Below are 23,158 nucleotides of genomic sequence, written 5' to 3'. Positions count from 1 at the left end.
GACAAAAATGTGTTTGGTGCAATTCAGTGCAGAGTACTAAATATATGAAAAGTGGACTGTGTTTGTAGGATTGAAAACCTGATTTGGAAAACACTGATCTGGGAGAGTGCTAGTGCTGGAGATAACCCTCTTCACTTCATTGAAGCACCTATCAGGTTGAAGAAGGGGTGTGATCCTGCTCATGTTCAAAGTTGAGAAGACTGTAAGTGCATTGTTTTGCTCAGTTCTGGGATCAGTTTGGAACTAAGAAAAATATAAGGCTTGGAAAATGAGTGCCTTTTTAAATTGTGCAAGATGTTTGGTGCATTATATACTCACTTTATTAAATAGAGGTTGGGAGATGACAAGTCTATTCTGTACAGGTGCTTATTCATGGATGATACCTACTTAATAGGGGTTTTAGGTCTTGTTTACAGCCATAATAAGATTTTCCAGTTGGAAGCCCAGATTTAACACAATTAACCTTGAAATAAGAGAAAAATTCTTATTCGTTTAGGCTAATTGAAACAATGGAACCACTTAACAGGGAGCAGAAGAGTTGCCAACAGTGTAAAAACAAGTTAGCAACTCTTTTCAAAATCTTATTATCCAATTTCAGAGAAACATTCTTTGGCTATTGTGTGTAAGGACTCTGGTATGATGGTAGCACTCTTCTCCTTAATTGCTGGCAGGCTGTCACCTTTCTTACTGGACTATGTATGAAGAAGGAAAGTTTGTGATTCCCTCAGCATGATTCCTGTCCTTTCAGCTTTGTGCTATGATAGTGTCTGTTCTTGTAGCTCATAGCTGGCAGCTTCAATCCTTCCCTCTTAGGCTTTAAAAAGTAGTCTTCTTCCCAGTATAAAACTGTTTGGGATACTTTGGTCAGTTCTGGACTTTAGAGTCACATGGACTTTAGAGACTTAAAGTGAAGATGGAGGCTTAGTTGGGCTGCCAGCAAGCAAGAGGAAAATCCATCTGTTCTCAAGTTGAATCATTAATTGCCTCAAAAAACCGAAGTGCATCATTTTGTTAGTTCATACGGGTGTCTGAGCACTAAATCTTTATCTGTTGTGAGAGCAACAGTATGAGGAGTCAGAATTGACATTTCTCAGAATTCAGTGTGGTGAAATGCTCTTTGCTCAAGAATCTTCAATTATTTTTAAAAATGGGGATAGTGTAAGATAAAAATAAGGACTATGCTGATGACGACTACAGGTGAAGAGAGGATAGCACAGGCTCTGGCTTCAGATGGAGACCTTGCCTTTTTTACAAGGCAGTGCCTTTCAGGCTGTTAACTGCTACTGGTGGGGAATATCATCCTGGTTTTTCTGTGCTGTTGGCTACAGCAGTAATCATACATAGATGTTTTATCTATGGTGACCATTTTGTCACATTTAATAACTTTCAGTTGATGAAGTTATTAATAACTTCATTTATTAAAGGTGACAGAATGGTAGCTACTTGGTTTTTTAACACTGGATTTTAAGGCAGGGAATATTATCATCCTTTTCCTTATCTAAGCAGAATTCTTATCTCTGCAGTGAGATTCTTTATGGAGTATGTTTGGGAGACCATTACTTTGTATGACCTAAGCAACTCTGAGAGCCCAGATATTTTTGGAAGCTCTTGTAGCTTTCAGATCTTGGCCTCCGGGGAAATATTATGGCACTTTGCACTTCCTAAAATATCTCAGTGGATATAATTTCTCATCCAACTTCATCCTGGTGTCAAGAGTGTAAAACACTTCCATGAGTCTCTCATTTGAGGCTAAAACAATAACAACCTAGACTACAGCTCTTTCTCACCAAGAATTTGGTAGAATTTTAAGTCTGTATTTGACAGTAAATAAATTTAAATCACAAATAATTTGTAAGACTGAAGTCTTGACAATGTCAGAAAACTACTTATTAGGTGTTATCTGAAGTGAATGATACAATAGCCTGAGAAGCTCTGACCTGCAGGTGTTGATGGATGCAGTGAGGCCAGAAGTACAGCAATAGGAAAGTTGCTGAAAGGGACTCTTGTTTTCTGAGTGGATTGGACATCTAAAAGAGGAAGTTCTGTCTTCTGAATATCAACATTTATTTTAGGCTTTTCATCTCTGAATATAACTGGCCATCAATCACACATAACAAGTCCTACGTTCCAGTACCGGAGAACAAATTTTCGGACAGAAGTTGGGCTCTTTGTGATATTTCTTGTTTCCAAGCTTTTTCTGCAGTAAGAGCAAGCTCCAGCTCTGTCACAAGGCACTTTGCTCCTGCTGATGTTGTATAAAGTTGGAAGAGAGAGTGCTGCTTATCGTGGGATGTTTCACCAGTGTGATTTCTGGAGTCACCTTTTGCAAGTGACTCGTGTGCTCAGTGCTGCTTGTGCATTCTGCTTTCTCTGCACACCTGTGTTGGGGACCACAGTACTTCTGTGTGAGGGTACTTGTGCTGCAGCAGCTGTCACTATTGTATTGTCCATCTTGCTCTGGGAAAACTGTGCTGACACCTCCTTAGTGAAAAAGAAAAAAACTGGGAAAACTTCTGCAGTGCCCTTCTGGTAGAAGGCAGCGATGTCTGGATCATACTTTCCTCTAAGATTTGTTTAGGTTTTTGTTCAGTCTACCTGTGTGAGTCCTCTGAAACTGAGCTTTGTTTGTATGCTGCTTTTGTGGCATGGCTCTCTGCACCTTTTCCATGGCATCAATCCCAGATTACTGTGCAGTAACACCTCTGGGTATGACACAAGGCAGGAACAGGAAACTGCAAGTCCAGACCTGGAAGCTCCCAACCATACTCTGAAGTGGTAGTGCTCACCCTCTTCTCACTGTTTTGTGTAAAAATTCTTCGTTTTGTGAATGAGGATAACAAATGACTGAGAAATTTAACGTTCCTCACTACTTTGTTAGCTGGGATGGCTGCTATCTGTAAATCCTGTTAGAAATCTGTACGCTTTTTGTGGCTTCTGGTTTCTTAGAAAACGTATTTTGTTGGGCAGCAGGTGATTAAGAGTAACAAGGGCATGGTGCTCAGCTGCTGTCTGCTCAGTTGGTAAACTTGGTAGTGCTTTGGTTTATAAATCCTTGATGCTTCCATCTTCCTGTCAGCAAAACATAATGGTGTTGCTTGGCTGAACAGGTTTGGCTATAGTAGGGTTGGCCCCACTATTTTGAAGAGATGTGACCTAGCTTTAGGTGAGGAAATTCATGCACTGATAGCAGCTTAGCTCTGGCAGACCTCACTAAGCACTATCTAAGCACTGACTTATAATCATTACAATGGAGACAGCTCTTCTTAGCTGAAAACATATCCCATGGAGCTGGGAGGTGTAGGGTAAGGACTTTTTTTGCATCATAGACCAGTCCTCCATATGAAGTGCTCTTATTTGTGAACCTTAAGCCTGAGGACTTGATACGGTTTCCTGCATAAAAGGTTGGCTTCCTGGGTATTTTGGAGTTCCACCATCTTTGAGAATGGATTATTTGGCCATTTGACCTTCGAGGTTTGGCTTGTTCACTGTGCTTTTCTCTAAGTGAATTTTGTAGGACTGGTGTAAAGCTGCTTGGGCATGAAGTGCTCTTGTTTGGTAATCAGATGGTGGCTCAAGTCACCTTTTGTTGTTCTATGATGTGTAGAGAATTTGCCTAGTACTCCCTGTTGTTTGCATCTTAGGGTTAAGTTTTTTACCTGGCATGTTTTGGAGCTGATTTTGAAAGCTTCCAGACAGGAAGAGGAGGCAGGGCCAGCTGGAACAGAGCACACAGGAGGGGCCCTACCCAGCTGTCAGTGCCTTGGAAGGTAATAGCACTCTGGTGCCAGATCTTCCAAATTTATTATATGTAATGTAGTTATGGCCTGTGCTGGAAAAATCTGCTGCCTTCATGTCATCAGGGTGGAAAAAAAACCCCACACAGCATACAAACACCCTTCCTTGCACAATGCCCTTGGATCTATGCTAAGGTACATTGTGTTCAAGCAAGAAAATTTGGTCTGGTCCTAGCTGATGTCTGCTTATGTCTTTATGCCTCTTAAAAGTATTATTTCTAACAGCCCCTCCTACCATTGTAGAGGAGATCATTCTTATTTATTTGCTTTACAGAAAAATAACTACAAGCTGCTACAAGGTCACTCCAGGGAGTTGAGTACTAGGATAGAACAATATGTTATAACTCCTGTCCCTCAGGATGACTGGAACTGTGTGTGTGTATCTGTCCATCATATGGCATGTGCATGACCGCTTCATGGAGGTGGCTTCTTGCACGACCTGATATGTGATGCAGGATGCCATCTTCTTGGTCACAAAGTAAGCTTTTTAAGGCATGATGGGGAGCATTTGAGATATGTAGTCCTGCAATGCCTTCTTCAGAGGCTGTGAGCTTTGCTGAGTTTTTTTTTCTCCTGCTGATGTGTAGGGTTGGAAGTAGAAGTTCTGGGTAATCATTGGGTGAAAGAATCAGGTCTGAGAAGAATGATTAATGTCTTCAAGGTTAGGGATTAGAGGGTTAGTCCTCAGGGGTGACCTAAGCATGGATCTTGTTTTATTTGGCCAGACCCTCTGTCTGCTGGAAAATACAAACATGCCTGTATACATGATTTTTTTAAAATTAGAATGCAGCATTTGGCGGTGACCCTTGTATTTAGATGGCCTAGCATTTTCTATACAAAAATTGTGACCTTTTGCTAAGGAGCTCTTAAAACTTTCATTGTTTGCAGTAGACTGTTGACATTTGTTAGGGGAAGCACCACCAGAGAACAAAGTGCCTTTTTATGTTCCACTAAATTAGATTCAGCTTTGAAGGAGATATAAACTGTTAAAATGAACTAGTCTTTTTTCCTCCTTTCATTCTCCAGGAAAATTCTGGCATGCCACCAAAAAAAAACCCACAAACAAACAAACAAAAAAACCAACCAAAACACCTCCAATGCTGGACTTGCTGTAACCATTGCAGCAGTGAGAACAGGAGCCACAGTGTTAAGAGCTGTCAGAGCTGTGGCAATGGCCACAGCAGAATCTTGAAGAGCCCAGTGCATATTCTCCTCCCTTGCAGCCATGCTGCTGCTTTCCAGGGAATTTCACAGAACAGGAAACCTCTCCCCAGCAAACCTCAGGTCAGCAATTAGCTGCTGTTATCTCTATTCCTTCTCTCCCAAGCAGGTTCATCCCTCCTGCCTCTGCAAACACCCACAGCTCCTAGGTAGAAAAGAGATTGGGGCAGTTTGCCTGGGTGGATTTATTCCATTGCAGTAGATGTCCAGCGTGTCCTTCCTGCAAATGCAGGATTGGTAATTTTAATTCTGTCATCTAGGAGGTGATGTACCTCCCATCATCTACAGAGCAGACCGGTAGCCCTGATGACTCTGATGGAGCTAGATCAGACCACTCTCATTTAGTGTTACCCTCAGCTTTTTGTCAGCCACAAGAAATTTAACACACAAGAAAAGATTTCTTGGTGTGTGGAAGCCTGGCATGGTGAGCTCAGCCAAATGGGGCTGGCAGGCAGTGCTGGCAGTAACACCCAAGGATCCAGGCCCAGCTGGGTGTGGAGAAAGGGGAAGATGGCACGGCATAATTGTGCACCAGAAGCTGCATGGTTTGTTCTCTTTTAAGATAATATTAATGAGGCAGAAAATGGTGGTGGTGTGTTGAGTTTTTTTGGGGTTTTTTTTGGTTTTTTTTTTAATGGCTTTGAAGATGATATTGGCATTTTGCATTTATTCAGAGCCTGGCTGTTTCAGCATGTGTTTCAGGGCTAGGCAGCTGAGCTGATCTGGCAGGGAACAGATCCTGCTCTTGTGCAGGGTGTGCTGCTTTCCACTTCCTTTTGCTTCTAAGTGCCCTAATGCTCACGTTTTAACAACTTCAGATAAGTACATCCTCAAAAGTTTTGTTTTTATTCCTTCTGTTGGGCTATTTTTTTTGCAGGATTGGTGAGCTGTATCATTTTATCTGTGGGTGAGACTGAAAATTGCAGCCAGCTTTAGGAAGCTGGTGAAACCAAACAAGGGATCAGGGGCATCCCTTCAGTAGCCATGAGCTGTTAAATTGGTTTAGCCCCTGTCGTGTTGCAACACTGAAATAGTCTACCAAGAAAGCAGTCATGACTGAATTCTTTCATTCTAGTATCCAAACCATATTCAACAAAGAAAACAAAAAGCAATCAGTGGCTAATCTCCTTTATAGACAAGCCCATACAAAGTGTGGATGGAAATAGAAACTTTATTTTAGCTATGATTGGCCCAACAGTGGCCAAAAGAGGATCCAGCCTAATCTGTTCAGATGTTGAAGTTTCAAGGAAGGTGCATATTTACATTAGCACTATTCAAACTTTGTGTAACTTGGGATATTGTGAATTCAATTGTTCAGTATGAATGAATAGAAGATCAAGTATTGTCCTTAAACAATGGAGCAGTAGAAGCAACATCTGTGAACCAACATTTGTAAAAGAATGCAACTATCTTCTTTTTAAGAATGGAGAATGGAAGCAGATGTAAACCTTAGTTAAAATTGTTGGAAGCGTTTTGTTTGCTTAAAGACAGTCGTGGAATACTTGTTTAAGGGATTTAATAGCTTTTTATTGCTTTATACATTCAGAAATTCTCCTCAGTCATCATGGCCCGCTGTTGTAAATGTTCTACATTTGCAAATCTGGCCACAAGATTTTCAAGCAGGACAGCTAAAACAAGCACGTTGTACCCATTAAGAGGACCGTGGCAAAGTGTAGAGTGTCCCAGTGCTCAGAGGTTGTGTTAATCATCTTTCCTAACTGAAACCTTCCTTTCTTCTCTTGTTGACCCTTCCTTCATTTGCTACCACCTTTAGATCTTTTGCAACCACTGAGATCAAAACAATGTTGACAGATGCTTTTGTAAATAACAGGGTCAGAAAAATGTTCAGATACAGCATTTGTTTGAGCACTGTATACATCTCTAGAATGAAGACTTCTCTGTACAGATGCTCCAGAAAGCAAAATCTTTGACCTGTCTTTCTGGATGGTGGACCTCCCATTTGGAAATACAATATTGATGCTTCTAGAGGAGAGAGCATTGGGATCTGTTGAAGTGGTGATGCTTTTACCCCTATGGGTTGCTGGTTTGAATATGGCCAGTTCAATAAAAATATGAAAATATGTTCCAAGGTGAAGGATGTGATCAATATATGTTTAACCATATATGGTATTATCATATATACAATATATTACCATATATGGATCACATTTACCACAGGATGTGGTCAGTCTCCTTTCTAGCTTGTAGCTCTTGTTTCCCATTTTTGCTCTGTGCTAAGTAGGGAGGTTTTTGGAACCAGCAGTTGAGACAGTTCAGAGTAGTGGTACCCTGCTCTCCTCAGGGTCTCCAGGCTGAGGCAGAGGTCAAAATTGCATCATAAATAATAAAAATGCACTGGTTATTGGCAACCTGCAGGTTGAAGTTGAATGATTTATTTTTTTTTAATGAAGAACTGTTGGGGGTTGGCCAATTTCTATGGTGTCTGAAACTGCCATCAATTCTTTTGAAGGCTTGAAATTTTGATAAGTAAGGGCATGGGGGAGGAGGGAAGGAGATTTGGCATTTGAAATCCCCGAGGCTGGAAGTCTTATGTGGCTATCCTCTCCAGAGAAACCACATGACTGTTAAGTTTCTCTTTGTTAAAGCCACTTCAGGAGAAAGATGAAATACTGAACTGCATTTCAGAAGTGTTAGGTGATTGAGATCATATAACCATGTCTTAGATATAATAATAGAGTGAGGGAGCAAGAATTGTTTAGATTAAAAGGGGGGAAAATAAAAGCCACCTCAAATCCCTAAAATTCTTCCGGAGATTGTTTTTCTTCCTTAGACTTCTTTGAGAAAACCTTGTGTCTGTGACCAAGAAGATCCATATGTCCTGACCTGAGAGAACTGGATCACGTCACTGGGATTTTATGCCTTTGCCTGTGCTAGAAATGGAAATAATTTCACCTCACTAAGCCAGCCCGCAAAAGGTAGGAAAAATTATTTGCCAAAAATAAATATTTTTTTTTTCCTCTTGTCTCTCTGCAGCAATTTGGCAAAATCCTTGATGTAGAGATAATCTTTAATGAGCGTGGCTCGAAGGTAAGTCCTGTTTCTGTACCCGCTTCTCATGTTTTGATTGCAGAGTAAAAGGCAGTTCATTGCCCAAAGAATTCTCTGTCGAGATCAGCAGGAATTAGTGTGATGGGGGAAGGGAGAAAAGCTATTTTGGGGACTGTCTCCTGTTCCCCCTGACTCCAGACTCCAAATGTGGTAATTTCTGGGAAGCATGTACAAATGCTCCTAGACACTCCATCTATAATGTGGGATCAGGTTCCCCAGTCCTTTGAACAGACAGAGTCAGTCACACCAACCTGTTCCCATTTCACTAGTGGTGAAAGACAGAGGAAGACAGAAAAAGGTAGAACATCTTTGTGTGATGGGAGACTCTTAAGGACAAAGCCTCACCTACCCAGCCTACCCAACCACATTTTTGTTGCATTAAACAAAATACTGCCATAGAAGGTACTATAGAAATACTGCCATATGTGTGAAAGGATTTTATTTCCTCTAGTTTGCAGACTTATTCAGCACTTCTGAGATGCTGACCTTTCATGTTTGAGATACCAGATGCTTAATACAAGCATCCTCGTTCCCACTTGTCCTGCCCCATGTGGCCCTCTCCCCACTGAATTCACATTCACACACATATTTTCATCTTATAGATACATTAAGAGGGAGGTTTTTTGAGGGTTAGTAGTACTTTATTTCCCTGGAGATGAGATTTCAAATGTTGCTCAGGTCAGCTGCAGAGAGATTGAGTGATCTTTGTCCTAATTGGCAATTGGTTCTCATCACGTAACCAGTATCACCACAATGACAAATTGATGTGATTCTCTCTCTGCCCAGGAGGTTCAGCACTGGAATAGCAGGGAGTTTTGCAGGTCAGGAGCGAGGTGCATTGCCAAAGCTCTATGGGGGAAGCTTGCACAGTGCATGTCTATACTCTGCTTGACTTAATCAATGCTAAGATTCCCATTTTCAATTAAAACAAAATTTCCCTCCTCCCCCCCCACACGTGTGCGCACATGTGTGCATGCACACAAGAGATTTTGAAGTTGCAATTCAGCTAAGCAGTTTTGGTTTAGAGTCTATGCCTTTTGCTTAGATTTGAGGTTCACAGTCTTAAGGTGGCCTCTTTGCTTCAACATATATTCCAGGGTATGTTCATGTTCCAAGCCCTCTCCAAATTTCCCCCTATTGTTGCCCATGGTGCATTCTTAAATTCTTCAGTCTCTGTATTAGCTGGAAACCAGAAAGCCATAGATATGTATTCAGAAGAAATGAGTGTTAGCCCTTTTTTCTCATACTGTGTGCTTAATACCATGCACTTGGTTTGGATTTTATTTTTTTAATAAGAAGAGTCTAAACAAGTAAACATCTATATGGCTTAGTTTTACTTCACTGTATGAATAAAAATCTATATGCTTTACCAAAACAATTAACTATGCTAAGTTTATAAATATTTATTCTTTTCTATGCTGCTCTTCTGATATTTATAGGCCAGAGCTAGCTGTAAATTAGTCTTCATTTTAGTAATTCCTATTTGGTTTGGGAATAGCTTCTGTCAAATCTTTACTTGTTTGAATGTAATTGCAAAAGAAAGAACAAAAATAACTGGCCCAGTAAAGTGGTGAACTGTATTCTTCATACCCCACTGCCTGTGCTTTCCAGAACAGTGTTTTCCTCTCCACACATGAACTTCATTCTTGCCTGTCCACACAGCCATGTATTAAACACCCATGGCTGCTCTTCCCCTTCTAGGCAACTCTAATGTTGGGGGCATCTGTGAAGACTTGATTTATAACCATGAAAAGTACCTTCTTGTGCAACTGTTAAATCCCAAGGCTTCTGGTTTTCAGTTAAAACGAGAACTTTTGCTGAAGAGTTCCATGATTAATTTTGTCCTGAACCCTTAATAAATATATGAAAAAGAGCGATCCAAAGATACGTTCTTCCAGTCCTTGACCATGCAGTTTTCTGCTGCTTTTTTGTAATCTTAAAGTAAAAAGCAGTTGCAAAACTGATATCCTATATGAAGGATGGGACAGAATCCATAACAGAATGAGAAAACACCCAAAGAGTAATTTTTTGGTATCTTTGCATCCTTCTCTACCCAAAATAATTCCTGTTTTACAAAAGAATGCAAGATTATTCCTGCTTAGCATGAAAATGGGAGGCCCCAGTGAGTGGGGTGTTGCTGCACGAAGCACCTGGTATTCACATAATAACAGAAAAACAACAGTTTGGTGATCTGATGGTGAAGCAAAGGAAATGGATCTTTCTGGAGGCCACTCACTCACTCTTGGGTTCTTCCTCCACCTTAGGAAAAAAATAAATCTGAATGCATTTTCCTGCCCTGTGGTTTCCATTCTAATCTAATGATATGAAACCTCTCTCTCTTCTTCTCCTCCTCCTCCTCTTCTCTCTTGGGAATCCGAAAGCAGATGCTCCTGCTGCCTGCCTTGTGCTGTGTTCTCAATGCTCCCTTCCCTTCCCTGGGTTCCTAAGGGTTGTAGAGTTTTGCATAAATGTTATGTAAATATTTAAAAGGTACAGTGGTAAATCCCAAAGTGCCCTGGGTTCACCCCCACCCAGTGTATGATGGGGTTGAGCAGCACTTTGTCCCTGCTGAACTGTGGCAGGAGATCTCTGCTGGGATCACTCCAGTGCTGGTTGGTAGGAGGGACTGGAGGAACTGTGTGGATAGCATTCTTCCTTTTGAATCCACCTGAGATGACCAGGCAGGTTTGGTTGGGTTTTTGGTTTTGTTTCTTTGTTTGTTTGGGGTTTTTTTTGTTTTTTATATTTTTTTGGGGGGGGGGGGCTGGTTTCTTTTGGCTTTTTTTGTTTGTTTTGTTGTTTTTTTGTTGTTGCTGCTGTTTTTGGGGTTTTGTGGTTTCTTTTTGTTTGATTGTTTTTTTTGACAAGCTGGAGAACTATATCAAACAGATATACAGACTTCATCTTCAGAATCATTGTGTGTTTGGGAAGATTGGTGACATAGAGAGCAGTGTGTCTGTCACAGCCACCTTAGACCTCAGGTCCTTGCATTTGGCTTAGGAAATGTTATTTGTTGAGTCTCTGTATCACAGCAGAGTAAGAAGCAGTTAATAATCAGTTTTGCTGATTCTTCTCTCAAAGCAATCTGAATTCTTGTTTCCTAACTTGATTTCTGCCCAGATCCAATCTCTTTAGTAGGATTGTGTGGACCCTAGTAGACTTCACACTAAGATTGCTTTGCTACATATGAGAAACAAGATAGAAATTTTAAACATCCCTTGAATTTTATTTTGGTTTTGTTTAATAGAATGATATCAGTATTCCCTTGATGTGTTTGGGTTTTTTGCTTGCTTCCAGGAAATGAGCTGTTTGTTTCATTTACCCTGTTTACCATTACATTTCTAGTCCTGACCCATGTAAGTGCCTTAAAATAGCATTCTACTCATGGTTGCAGTTTACCATACACTTCACTGAGCCATGAATAACACATCTCCAGAGGAAGCCAAGAGAGAGGAATCCTGTTCCTTTTGTTAGTGGAGATGCATCCTCTAGATGTGTATTTTGACAGTGTTGTGCTGAACTGAACAAGTGGACATATTTACAGAAGTAATACAGCCTTCTGGCATAAAAAGTACCCTATGGCATTCATAAAACTGCAGAGAAAGGGAATCCAAGCTCTTTGCTCATCAACTACATACCATGTGGCATTCCAAGATGTGCCCTCGATGACATTCGGAGACTGAGAGTGTGTAAGCGCACAGTAAAATCTTGGCTGAAGAGGCAGCTTTTTAATTTTTATTTATTTTTTAGATTTGTAAATTATAAGAGGTCAAATTAGTGCAGACTGTAGATGCGTGGTTTCAGGGTAGTGCAAGTTTATGTCTCTCCCTGCCTTCCACTTGAGACACACAGATCTCCAAGTTCTTGTATAGGACTGAAGTGTCACAGAATTACCGAATGCTTTAGGTTGGAAGAGACCTCCAAGATCATCCAGTCCAACCTTTGACCAACACCATAATTAACTACTAAACCACGTCCTTAAGCACCAGGTCTGAATGCCTTTTAAATACCTCCAGGGATGGTGACTCCACCGCTGCCCTGGGCAGGCCATTCCGATGCCTGACAACCCCCTCAGTGAAAAAATGTTTCCTAACATCCAGCCTAAACCTCCCCTGGCACAGCTGGCATCCATTCCCTCTGGTCCTATCACAGTTCACTAAGGAGAAGAGGCTGTTCCCCTCCTCATTCCAACCTCCCTTGAGGTGGTTGAAGAGAGCTCTAAGGTCTCCTCTCAGCTTCATCTTCCCCAGACTAAACACCCCCAGCTCCCTCAGCTCCCTCCCTTCCAGCTCCTCATAGGAAGCAGCAGCTCTGGAAGAAGTGTCTGGAAGCACTTCATAGTTACTTAAAAAATGGGTTGTATAGCAGCTTGTATTAACAAATAAATTTTGTTTATTGATGCGGGGTTTTCTGTGAATAAACCTGTGCTGACTGAAAACTTATGCGGAAAGCTGTGTGTAAACACAGGCTGTGTTTGTATTCTTAACTTTAGGTTAAGATATGGATTAAATTCTTTGACTTGAGCCACTCTAGTTCAGGACTTAGTTCCCACCAAGTAAAATAGCAACCCCTTGTTACATAAAATAAACCAGAGGTCTCGTTTTCATTTTAGTTCTATTTTTGTAATCTTTTTTTCAGATGTTATCAGTTGAGCCAGAAATGCAAATAGTGTTATTAACACAAAGAGGCTTAATAACAAATTAGGTACCAGTGACCAGTGTTGCTTTCTCGGGTCACCAAATCCCTTTAAAGTGGCAGTGGCATGACAGAGACATAACCTGTGTCGCTTTATCCTAGTTCAGTGAAGAACAGTTTTATGCCTTCAACTCTGCGATACCAAACTAACAAGTTAAATTAGTCTGTACACTGAACTGGTTGAATAATTAAGACTAAAGTTGATGGCTTGATAGTATAAGCTGATTTACTGCTCCTGGGGGAGCACCTTCCAAGCAGTGCTTGTTCCACTATTTAGGGAGTTGAATCCAGGGTGCTAAATTAGCAAAAAAATCTGATGAAGCAGAGAGGGAGAGAAACAAGCTTGTCCTCTGCCCATTTAGTTGAACTTGCAGACTACACGGTAAGTTCCACAATTGATTGAGGGGAGGAGGAGGAGCAGCAGCAGCAGCAGCAGCACACAGCCAGGGACAACGTGGGGCTGTGATGCCCCTGACCTGAGTTTGTCTGGAGCTGCCCTTGGAGCCCAAGCTCTGTCAGCTCATCAGTGCTGGCCGGGCTCCCACCCTTCACTCCTGACCTCTGCTCCCTTCCTCAGTTCTCCAGGAGGGGTTGGAAGTGGAAAAACACAGTAAGCCAGGCTGGGGGAATGATCCCTCTTAAAAACAGCCCTGCATGTTTTTTTGTAATGTACAGTTACGGGTTGGGTTTTTTTGTTTTTTATTTTTAGCCAGATTAATTCCTGCATCTGATTCACCAGCCTGCACAGGTTCACAGAGCTGCTTCATGCACGTCCCTTAATGCAGTCCAAGTGCAGCACAGGGGCAGGGGGGAGCTGGAAGAGCTGCTGAAATGGTGGCAGCTTCTTCCCTCACTAATTTAAAAGTGTGTATTTCTGAATTTTGTGCTGTGTTTCTGTCAGTGCTTTCAGTTCTGCTCATCTCAGGTGGATTATAGCTGAAACCCTCCTACTTCCTCCAGATGCCTTGGAAACAGCCTAAACTGCCGTCTCCTTGGCTCTGTTTTCAGACTCCTATAAATTTGTTTATTATGAAAATAAGGAGGAAAAAAAAAAAAAAGCAAAACAACAATGAAACAACACAAAACCCAACTTGGTTAAAATTGAGCACAGCAGCAGATGATGGCAAGGCTGGTTGCTGGCTGTGTGCTCCAGTGGTACGAGGCAAATGCTGCTGCTGAGGTGACTGGTCTAAAATCTGTGACAAATGAAGGGTTAACAATGCATGGATTTCAAGGGGCTCTGTTTAGTTTCCTTTGGTTTTATTTTCTTTTTTTTATTATTATTTTACTTTATTTTTTGTTTTTTTTTTTTTTTTTTTGTTTAATTTCTGTGTTCTGGCCACACCCAGGAGAACCGTCTGCTTTTGATTTCTCCCTTTACGGTTACATGGTAAATTTTCTTTCTCATTCTTCAGAGATGGAAACGTTCAAATACTATATATATATATACATTTTTTTTTCCACTGCTCATCATGTTGCTTGTTATTTATTGCAGAGTCTGAGGCCAGACTAAAAGGGTGGCAGTTACTCGGTTTCTTCAGGCCCTTTGAATAAACCTTTGGGTAAAAAGGGGTTAGTTTGGCACTGCAAATTACTCACTAGCCCTAAAAATATTTGCTGGGGTTATTTTAGGGTTTGCTGGGGTTATTTACTGTTTTTAGTGTTTGCTGGGTACAGTGAAGCTTAAGCTTATTTTCTGCTAAGGGGAAGTTCCTGGCAATTGCTGTTGGAGAGGAATAATAGAAAAATTCAGCCTTGTTATTGTAACAACCTTAATAAACTCAAGCTGTTTGTCTAATCTAAATTTCAGAAACCTTGAGTTATCTTTTACCCAGGGTTGTATCTTCCCTTCCTATGGCTCCATACCTACTACTATGGAGAAAACCGGTACCTGCTATAAGGCTACGCCAGTAAATATTGGACATTGGCCACCTCTTTTTTTTCCCCTTTCTTTCTTTTTTTTTGTTTCTTTGTTGTTTTTTTTTTTCTTCATTTCAAGGGCAAGGCAACCTTGGGAGGGAAAAATGAGAATTGTTTGTTGTATATGTGTTTGGGTGCAAATTAATCCCTATTCTTTACAGGTCATCTGTGAAAAGGAATTTAAAATATATGCATGTTCTTTTTTCTCTCCCATATCAAAGATATGTATATATATATAACTGCTAGCTTTTAAACTTAAAAATAACAAAAATGTCAAGCGTGGCTCACCTATTTCCCTGATGGAAATTTGAATGTCAAAGAGATACATTAAGAAGACAAACCAAGGGGGCACAAATACTGATTCCACAGTAGTCAACTATGTAAAAGCATTAATCCAGCATTGACATTAAGTGGTTCTCAACAAGGGAGTTGCAAAAGCTGACTGATCTGCCAATAAAACAAAGATTATGGTTAGTTATGTTCAAAATCAGTTGTATTCTGTTTTAATTCACATTGTTAATTATTTTAATATAGTCTGCATGTGGATTGTACCCTACATTGAGTTAACTTATTAAAAATACTGAAAATTCCTGATCAGTGTAAAGATATTTAATGATAATGTGTTTTTTAAAATCCCATGTGGACTTCACTAATTGCAAACAAATGTGAATTAAAATAGTCTTAGTTTGATTCTAGCCTGCACAGACTAATGTCTAAAAAATTACCTTCCCTCTGCTCTCCAGCTTTCAGTTCACATCATCACCGAAGACATAAATTTCATTCAGTCTCCACAGGCTTGTCTAGAACAAACAGAAATTTTAATGTAAAAAGAGAAGAGGGAAATAGAGATTCCCGTTGCAGTGTTTACCTCCTTTCCTCCCCCAGCCTTTTAAAGATGTTTTTTCTCCATTATATAGAACAAGAGGGAAGGTGTTGATCTGTTTTCCAGTCTCGCCTTTCTCTGTAGGGGTTCTTTGAAGCAGACACCATCCCCTGTCCCTTCATAATCAGTTTTGCTATTACACCCCCCCCACCACCATCCTGGTTCCCTGGGATATATTTGAGTTAAATGTGGTTGGGCTGTTGCTAGCCCCTATCTCTTGTAGCTCCAATTTTAATTAATTTAAACAGAAAGCTTTTATGTTATTCTGAAAAAGGCATCAGTTTGTTATTTACAGAGCTTTTTTATTTATCACTGAAGTGATATTATCTGAATCTTTAGATTATTGGGTTAGGGCCCAAAGGAGTGCTCTTGTTGGATCTCAACATTGCAGTACTTGACTAAGTTCATACATTATTGCTGTTCAGGAGGTAAAAAAAAACCAAGCAAACTTGCATTTTTGTGCTGGAAACAGTTTTGTGCTGGAAACCTAGCTGTGGATGATAAAGGCCGGCATGTGAAATGGCTTGGGTTGGGCTTTTCAGGATTAATATTATAAAACACTTGAAGACTGATGGGTTGCTTGTGTCTTGTTGCTAACAGTGCTCAGAAATTAAGATGCTGGTTTTTTTTTTTTTTGGAGGGAGGGGAGTGTGTCCAATCCATACAAATCAATTCTGAGCTGAATGGAGGGGGCCACAAGGCCAGCGTGCTATTTCCCTCATAAGGCTTAGCTGTAGATTACTCACATCACCTCGCTCTCCACTTAATATCAGGAATTTCCATTGCATGAAATGCGAGCCCTGTTCTTTTTGCTCACAAGGGTATCTGAGCCAGCAGATATTACTCTTTATACATAAAACCAGTATTTGCTTTACTAAGCTATAGGAGCCAATTACTCCTGTTCTTAAGATAACCCAAAAGCAGAATGCAGCACTTCTTGTTTGGCTCTACTCTCTGTAATGGCATGAAGGATATCTCATCACAGTTGTCTGTAGTAAGATGCCATTTGTTACTACTTGGAATCCTAGCATGACTTAGTCATGTTGGCTCAGTTTTAATGTCAGTGCCCTCATTTCTATGGAAGGAAGCGTGTTCTCTTACACTGCCCTGTTACCTGACTGCATGAGCATGTAGGGCTGACAAGTTGCATGTGCCTTCATGGATGCAATAAACCTGAATTCTTTTAACTAAAGGGACGTCTTGGTCGTCTCAAGCCTTTGTGGTTCCTCCAAGCAGGGCATGTCAATTTTTCTCAAACTTCATGGTCTAACTAGACAGATATTTGTTACTATCCACAGACCAGAGGTTGCCATCTCAGAACAAAGCCAACTAAGATGGGTAGCAGGGTGGAATGAAGGTAGTTGTAGGTCAGGAGTGTCATACAAAACCTGGCTTTACCAATGAACTGGTGTTTACATTTGTACTCGAGTCCAACACAATACTCTTAGGAAAATTTTGAAACTGGAATATGTGATACTCTAAATCTTAATGCTAAGTAATGTTTATTTGATGGTGCCACCCAGAAGCCCTGCTTACTTTCAGGGCCCCATGTGTTATTAGGGAAGTTACAGGCATAGGAGTAGACATGAGCTGTGCCCTGAAGAGCTTACAGGGGATGCTTTACAAACAGCCCTTCCGCTCAGCAGTTTCCTAAGGTAGGTAATTATTATTGTCTCCATTTTACAGGTGGGAAAAACAAGGTTCAGTGTTTGATTTGCCCAAAGCTTCGCAGAATTCCTGGTGCCAGGTGTGAACTAAGATTGCTGCTCACTCTTGTAGCAGTTTCTCAAGAGAACAAAGTGCTGCTCAGTGTCATTGTCCTGTACTGTGTCCTGGGTGGGTGGGAGAGCCCACAAAGCATGTGTGTTAATTAGCAGTGGGGAGAGAAGCCCTCTTGGGCTTGACCAGCTTCCCTGTAAGCAGGGTTTAGTGTTTTTAAACAAACAAAACAAGCAAAAAAAATTGTCTCGAGTAACTCTGTACTTCTTTTTTGGTCTGGCCTCAATTGCTTTTATGTTTTCTTTTTTTTCTTTTTTTTTTTTTTTCTTTGAAAATTACTCTTATTCTTATTATGATTACAGTTCCTTTATTTTATTGAATTTAATTTCTTTCATTTATGAAACATGCATGAACCAACAATGTGACTCCAGGAGGTTATTGCTGAGTTGTGCTGATGTCGATTTCATACTGTGATATTTTTTCTCTATTTACCTAGAGATCAGTATTTCAATATATAACGATGTGCATGTTTTCCCCCCTTCTCCCGCTGCATGCAGGGATTCGGGTTCGTAACTTTCGAGAATAGTGCTGATGCAGACAGGGCCAGGGAGAAATTACACGGCACCGTGGTAGAGGGCCGTAAAATCGAGGTGCATGTCTTCAGTAATTCAATTTCTTCTTTATATTTATTCTTTTGATTTCTTTTTGTGTCTTGCCTCACTTATTTCACATTTGGATCCCAGTCTCGTGTGTGCGTGTGTGTTTGTGTCTGTGTCCTTCACCTCCCTGCACTGAAATGTATAAAATTTTTACACCCCTTATGGAATATATTTTTATTGTTGTTTTGGGTATTTTTTTTTTCTTTTCTTTCTTCTTTTATTAAGTTTTGTTCCCACCCACTCCGAATTTTTGCCCTTCTGCTGTCTTGATTTTTCCTTTGCTTCAGTTTGCGAGGCTCCGATTTCCATGTCCAGGCCTGAACAAAACTAACTGAAAAGAGTACTGTCTGACTTCTAACTCTGTGTCCAAAAAAGAAAGCAGGGGGCCAGCCAGTATCCTCTCCTTCCTCTGAGGCCAGTTCTCCTCCACGCAAGTGTGAGATGATGCCCGTGGTGGGAGGGGAGGCGCGGGGCAGAAGCCCCAAGTGGGCTGTGATAGACACACTGCTGATTTTTTGACCCGCTCACGGTCAGGAGTCAGCTTGGTGAAAAGTAATCCTTGAAGTTTCTATTTGTCACTGCAGGGGACTGAAGGGTTAATGGCCAACATGGCCATAGATCGGGCATGCCTGGTGTTGACCAGTTTGTTGTTCCACTGTGTTGAAGGCTAACTGGCATCTTCCCTCTTTCCCTCTTTCTTTATTTAAAAAAAAAAAAAAAAAAAAAAAAAAAATTAAAAAAAAAATAAAGGAAAAGAGTACAAATATAAAAACAAAAAAGCCACCGTTTTTGAGTAAGATGTCTGCATCTTTTGCTTTTTTTTTCTTTTGTTTTTTATTTCCCTTTTCAATGGTTTAGCGTTTAGGGCCCTTCACTTGACTCACTCTTTCCATGGTAACTATACACAATGCTGGCGATGGTACGAGTTGGCGGTAAGTGAAACAAAAGCACTAGAGAAGAAGCTTTTTTTTTTTTTTTTTTTTAATTTTTCTTAAAATTACAAAAAAAAAAAAACCAAAAAATAAGAAAGAAAAAAAATCCATCTGCCATCTCACATTAACACTACGAAATGTGATTTGACTTGTTGTCCCCACCCACCTCCTTCCCCCTTCTCCCCCTTTTATTTTCAATGCTGTTGAGTAATGCCGCCTGGACTTTGGATGTACATATCGTTTTGTAGCAGTCTGAGCTGTTTGATTACTGACTTCATGGTGATTTCCCCTTGCACATCTTACTCAGAGTTACTGAACTCCAGTTTGGCTGGTTTTTATTAATGCACCCATTTCCTCTTCTCTCTTTCCTGCCCCTTCTTTCTTGCTGCTCTTTCTTTCTGAGACCTGTTTGTAGCTGTTACTGTTTTCTTTCTTTCTCTTCCCCCCTCCCCAGTTTATTTCTTTACTCTGTTAAATGCAGCTGTTGGTCTCTTTGCTGACTGGTGGTTTCTGATCGGTTCTGGCAATTTTTCCTTTAAGTGCTTGTGTTGCACTTTGCTATAGCAGCTGATTTCAGGCACTGCTCCATCTTAATGATTGTCTGTGAGACCCTATCTCCTCCCTCCTCCCCTCCCCACCCTCTGAATCAATTGTGGTTTGTTTTTGTTTTCTTTCTTTCTTTTATCTGTGTGTGTTTAACTGCATGCTCTCAGTCTCATCATTGTTGTTTCCCATACTTTCTTTTTAAATGTGTAATGTTTCTATTGTTTTGGGGCCAAAACGAGAGTAAATGTAGCTCCTGGACTCCCTACCCTGCTCACTGGATAGAAGTTTCAAGGGCCCGAGGCAGTTTTTATTTTTGTATCCTTTTTTTTTTTTAAATCTTCACCCTTTTTTCTCAGTTCCCATTTGGCATGGGTTTTGATAAATTATTGATTATGTATGAAGACTTCACCCTCCTTGCAAGAACTTTGAGGCTGTCTGACACAGGGCTGCAGTAACTTGGCTTCCAAACTGGTCCATCTTTTCTTTATCAGCACCATCTCTGTGGTAACACTTCACTTGCTTGAGCAATCAAATCGCTTGGAATTATGCAGAGCTCTGTAAAGAGGGTGGAGGGTACAATAAAACTACAAAAAGACCCAGGTCTACTGCTATTTATTTCTCCTTTTTGCTCCGTGAGATTTGTGACAAAGAAAAATATTTGAAAATTATGGGAAGGGAATCAGTGAATGTAGATGATCCAAATGCTTGGTGGCATTCTGGAAATCAAGGCTTGGGAGTTCAAATCTAAAGACGATGGACTCCAGGCTACCTTTTCTTGTCTAAAAAGTGTGCCTGCCAGTGACCTGCAGGCCCCAATCCCAGTGGTGAGCTTGCAAAATAAATCAGTTTGTGCATCACCTGGTTCAGTTCTCCTGCCCCGGGCTGCAGAAATTATCACTGCCTCTCAAAGAGAACCTCCACAAAGCCTTCAAGTTTCGCCTTTTTGATCAGTGAGCTGAAAAAAAGCACTTGCCCAGGGGGTGGCAGGGCAGCAGAGAATCTGCAATTTACTCTCGTTGGCCTTTTGTTTAATGCAAAATTTAAAATGCCACGTTTAGCTGTAATTTTTATAATTAAATGGCAACTTGTTAAAAGTAATTTAAATATTACATTCTTGTAAAATTAGTTTTTTAAAGTTTTTTTTTGCTTAGAGAAGTATAGTGTGTATGTGTGTGTGTGGTATCTGAAGGTTTTCCATCCTTTTCCCTAATGTCCTATTCTTCCTTCCCTCTCCTCCCCCTCCCCTTTCTTACTTTTAGGTGAACAATGCCACAGCACGAGTGATGACCAATAAGAAGATGGTCACACCTTATGCAAATGGTAAGTGAGACTGTACTAATGAGCTGAAGGGTTTGAAGAAAGACAAAAGATTCCTGGTGAGGGAAAAATCATGGCCTCTCCTCAGGACCAAAAAAATCCAACCAAGAGAATAAAAAAACCTCCCACAAACCTACTTTATATCTTTATTCTTTGGCATAATTCCTAAGTATTTATGGAGGATTATCATGTTACACATGGAGAAGTGGAGACAGAGGAATAGGGACATGCCCAGTACGGCCAAACTAAGAAAAGAAACCAAGGACTGATGGGTTTCCTGCCAACACCACAAGCTGGGATGTGCAGGACTCCCAAGTCTCATTGCCATCATGTAGATAGCTAAATACAAATACAAAAGCATAACTTGGGATGCATAATCGGATATATCTCAGTTTAGGCTCTAACTGTAAAAGTTCAGCTGTCCCCAAGCAGCCTGGAAAACAGAGGCACTACATTGCTTATTTGCTCACTTTTTGTAACAGACTGTGCCTCTGTTCAGTCATTTTCCAGTGAACCTGAATACAGGAAGACCAAGTTGTCTGGGTACTGAAGAATCCTGTTATCTTGGTTCTTCTGTCTGTGCAGTAATTTTATTGTATAAGCATATATAGCATAAAAATCATTATTCTCCAGGGAGAACTGAACGCTGCTTTGATACAGATTTTGAATCTGACTCTGTCCTGGAATGGGCAGGAAAATTCTTCTTGGTCTGAAAATGTTCCCAGACAGCTTCAAGAAGGGAGGAAGCTTGCATATAGGTAGTTGGTAGTATAAGAATCTGTTTTGATTACAATGTAAAACTCAGAAGATTCATATTTTATTTGGGGCTCTGCTACTGACTTGTTGTGTGGCTCTTGGCAAATCTTTTTGGTTGCAGAACTCGGGAAAAGGAATAAACAGGCTGGGATTCTGAGTTTCAGTGTCTGAAAGGAATTTGTAGACTTTTTTAGTAAAAGGCAATGCAACCATGTTGTGTTGTCCTGAAAACAAGGGCAGAAGATGCATTTTTTGGCTTACTTATGAAACCCTGGTAACAGGTCGGAATAATTTGCTTTCACAGATAGCAGTTTAAAGCCATCTTTAAAACTACAGAAAAGTATTTGGTATTAGGCCAGGTTTAAGACACACTGACGAGTGCTCATATGACTCTTATTAAGTTTGAGGGTTGATCCCAGTCCTTTCATTGATACCACTTGAGTATTTTGCCATCAGGTTGGGCAGTGCAGGGGCAGCATGCCTGGTCTTGTGGAGGGAGCCTGCACTGCACTTCTCATTGATGCTTTGCCAGCAGATGAAGAGGTGGTGTTGATGGGCTGCAGTTCAAAAAGGTGTTCATATTGTTTCTAGGCTGGTTAGAGGTGTTAAAATGCAGTAAGCACATAGGGGCTCCAAGACAGAGGAAGGTTATGGGTTTATTTAAATGAAAATACCTGTGTGATTGAGTTGAACAGCTGAGATCTTCCTGAAAGGAATGCTTTCTAGAAGCGAGTCCAGATCACGATGTTAGCTTTACACCACTTGCTTCTTTCCCCAGACAGAAGCAGGGGGAAAGATGATAGACATGTTTCTAGACATGACTGGGAGATGTGTTTCTCCTCATACCCCAGTAATTACTTCTTCAAGCGCTATTCTCGTATAGGTTTTATGTTGCTGGTTTGCAGTCCTTGCCAATTATCCTGATGATATTAAAATGGATTCTCTGATCCAGGCTTTCACCTAAAAAGCAGCATAAAGAAGACAGGAAATACTAAAATAACAGAGAGGAGAAAATGTGGGAATAGACTGAATTGCTTTTCTGCACCATAGTTGCATAATTCTGTTAGGGAGGAAATTCAGACACCATTGCTTTTCATCAGATTTCTAGCAAATGATAGGGGTTGTTTTGAGAATTTTAGGCTATAAATTGACTTGCCCAAAATGACAGTCTGGTCCGGTGGCTTTACAGAGGTTTTAGATCTGCAGCATTCCTGGTGAAGGCAGGGAGGAGCTGGCTGCAAGGTTCAGGCAGGGATATGCATATAAGGTAGTTGGCATTCCCTCAGTGCTGCCTCTTTGGATCAGCTGATGTTTTGCTGTTCCCTCCGATACAGTGACCTGTACCTAGAACTTGACGTTAGAAAAGGGCAGTCGGCCTCCATCTACACCAAGGGGGATTAAGGCGAAGCTGAAATTGGAAAGAGCTGTGCATGTGAAGCTGGGGCACACGAAAGAGACTGTTCCCCTCTACCCACGCTGCCTGCTCCTTCTCTTGGTGTAGATTTTGGCATTCACTGCAGTCTTTGTTGTTTCAGGTTGGAAGTTGAGTCCTGTGGTTGGAGCGGTGTACGGCCCTGAGTTATATGCAGGTAGAGCTTAAGTAGACACTTCCACTTCTGCCATTTAACTGCAGTGGTGTTTGTTTAT

At 40.8% G+C, this 23,158-nt stretch overlaps 1 protein-coding gene across 32 annotated transcripts in view; it reads left to right on the top strand.

Moving 5' to 3' along the window:
• RBFOX2 (RNA binding fox-1 homolog 2) overlaps positions 1-23,158 on the top strand; it is a 174,451-nt gene that overhangs the window by 128,208 nt on the left and 23,085 nt on the right. For 25 of the 32 annotated variants that reach the window (XR_011723049.1, XR_011723052.1, XR_011723045.1 and 22 more), the window contains 4 exons: positions 8,010-8,063; positions 17,859-17,951; positions 20,698-20,758; positions 23,047-23,100. Coding sequence is in view for 24 of the 32 variants with exons in the window: in XM_071729589.1 (XP_071585690.1) it covers positions 8,010-8,063; positions 17,859-17,951; positions 20,698-20,758; positions 23,047-23,100 (262 nt within the window). In the remaining 8 variants the exon portion in view is untranslated. The remainder of the gene's footprint in view (positions 1-8,009; positions 8,064-17,858; positions 17,952-20,697; positions 20,759-23,046; positions 23,101-23,158) is intronic. The other 7 variants (XM_071729637.1, XM_071729643.1, XM_071729665.1 and 4 more) reach the window with 3 other exon arrangements.

The sequence above is a fragment of the Heliangelus exortis genome, chromosome 1, assembly GCF_036169615.1.
Source record: "Heliangelus exortis chromosome 1, bHelExo1.hap1, whole genome shotgun sequence".
Lineage (NCBI taxonomy): Eukaryota > Metazoa > Chordata > Aves > Apodiformes > Trochilidae > Heliangelus > Heliangelus exortis.
Note: the sequence above shows the minus strand (reverse complement) of the source record. Positions and strands in the feature narration are given on the sequence as shown.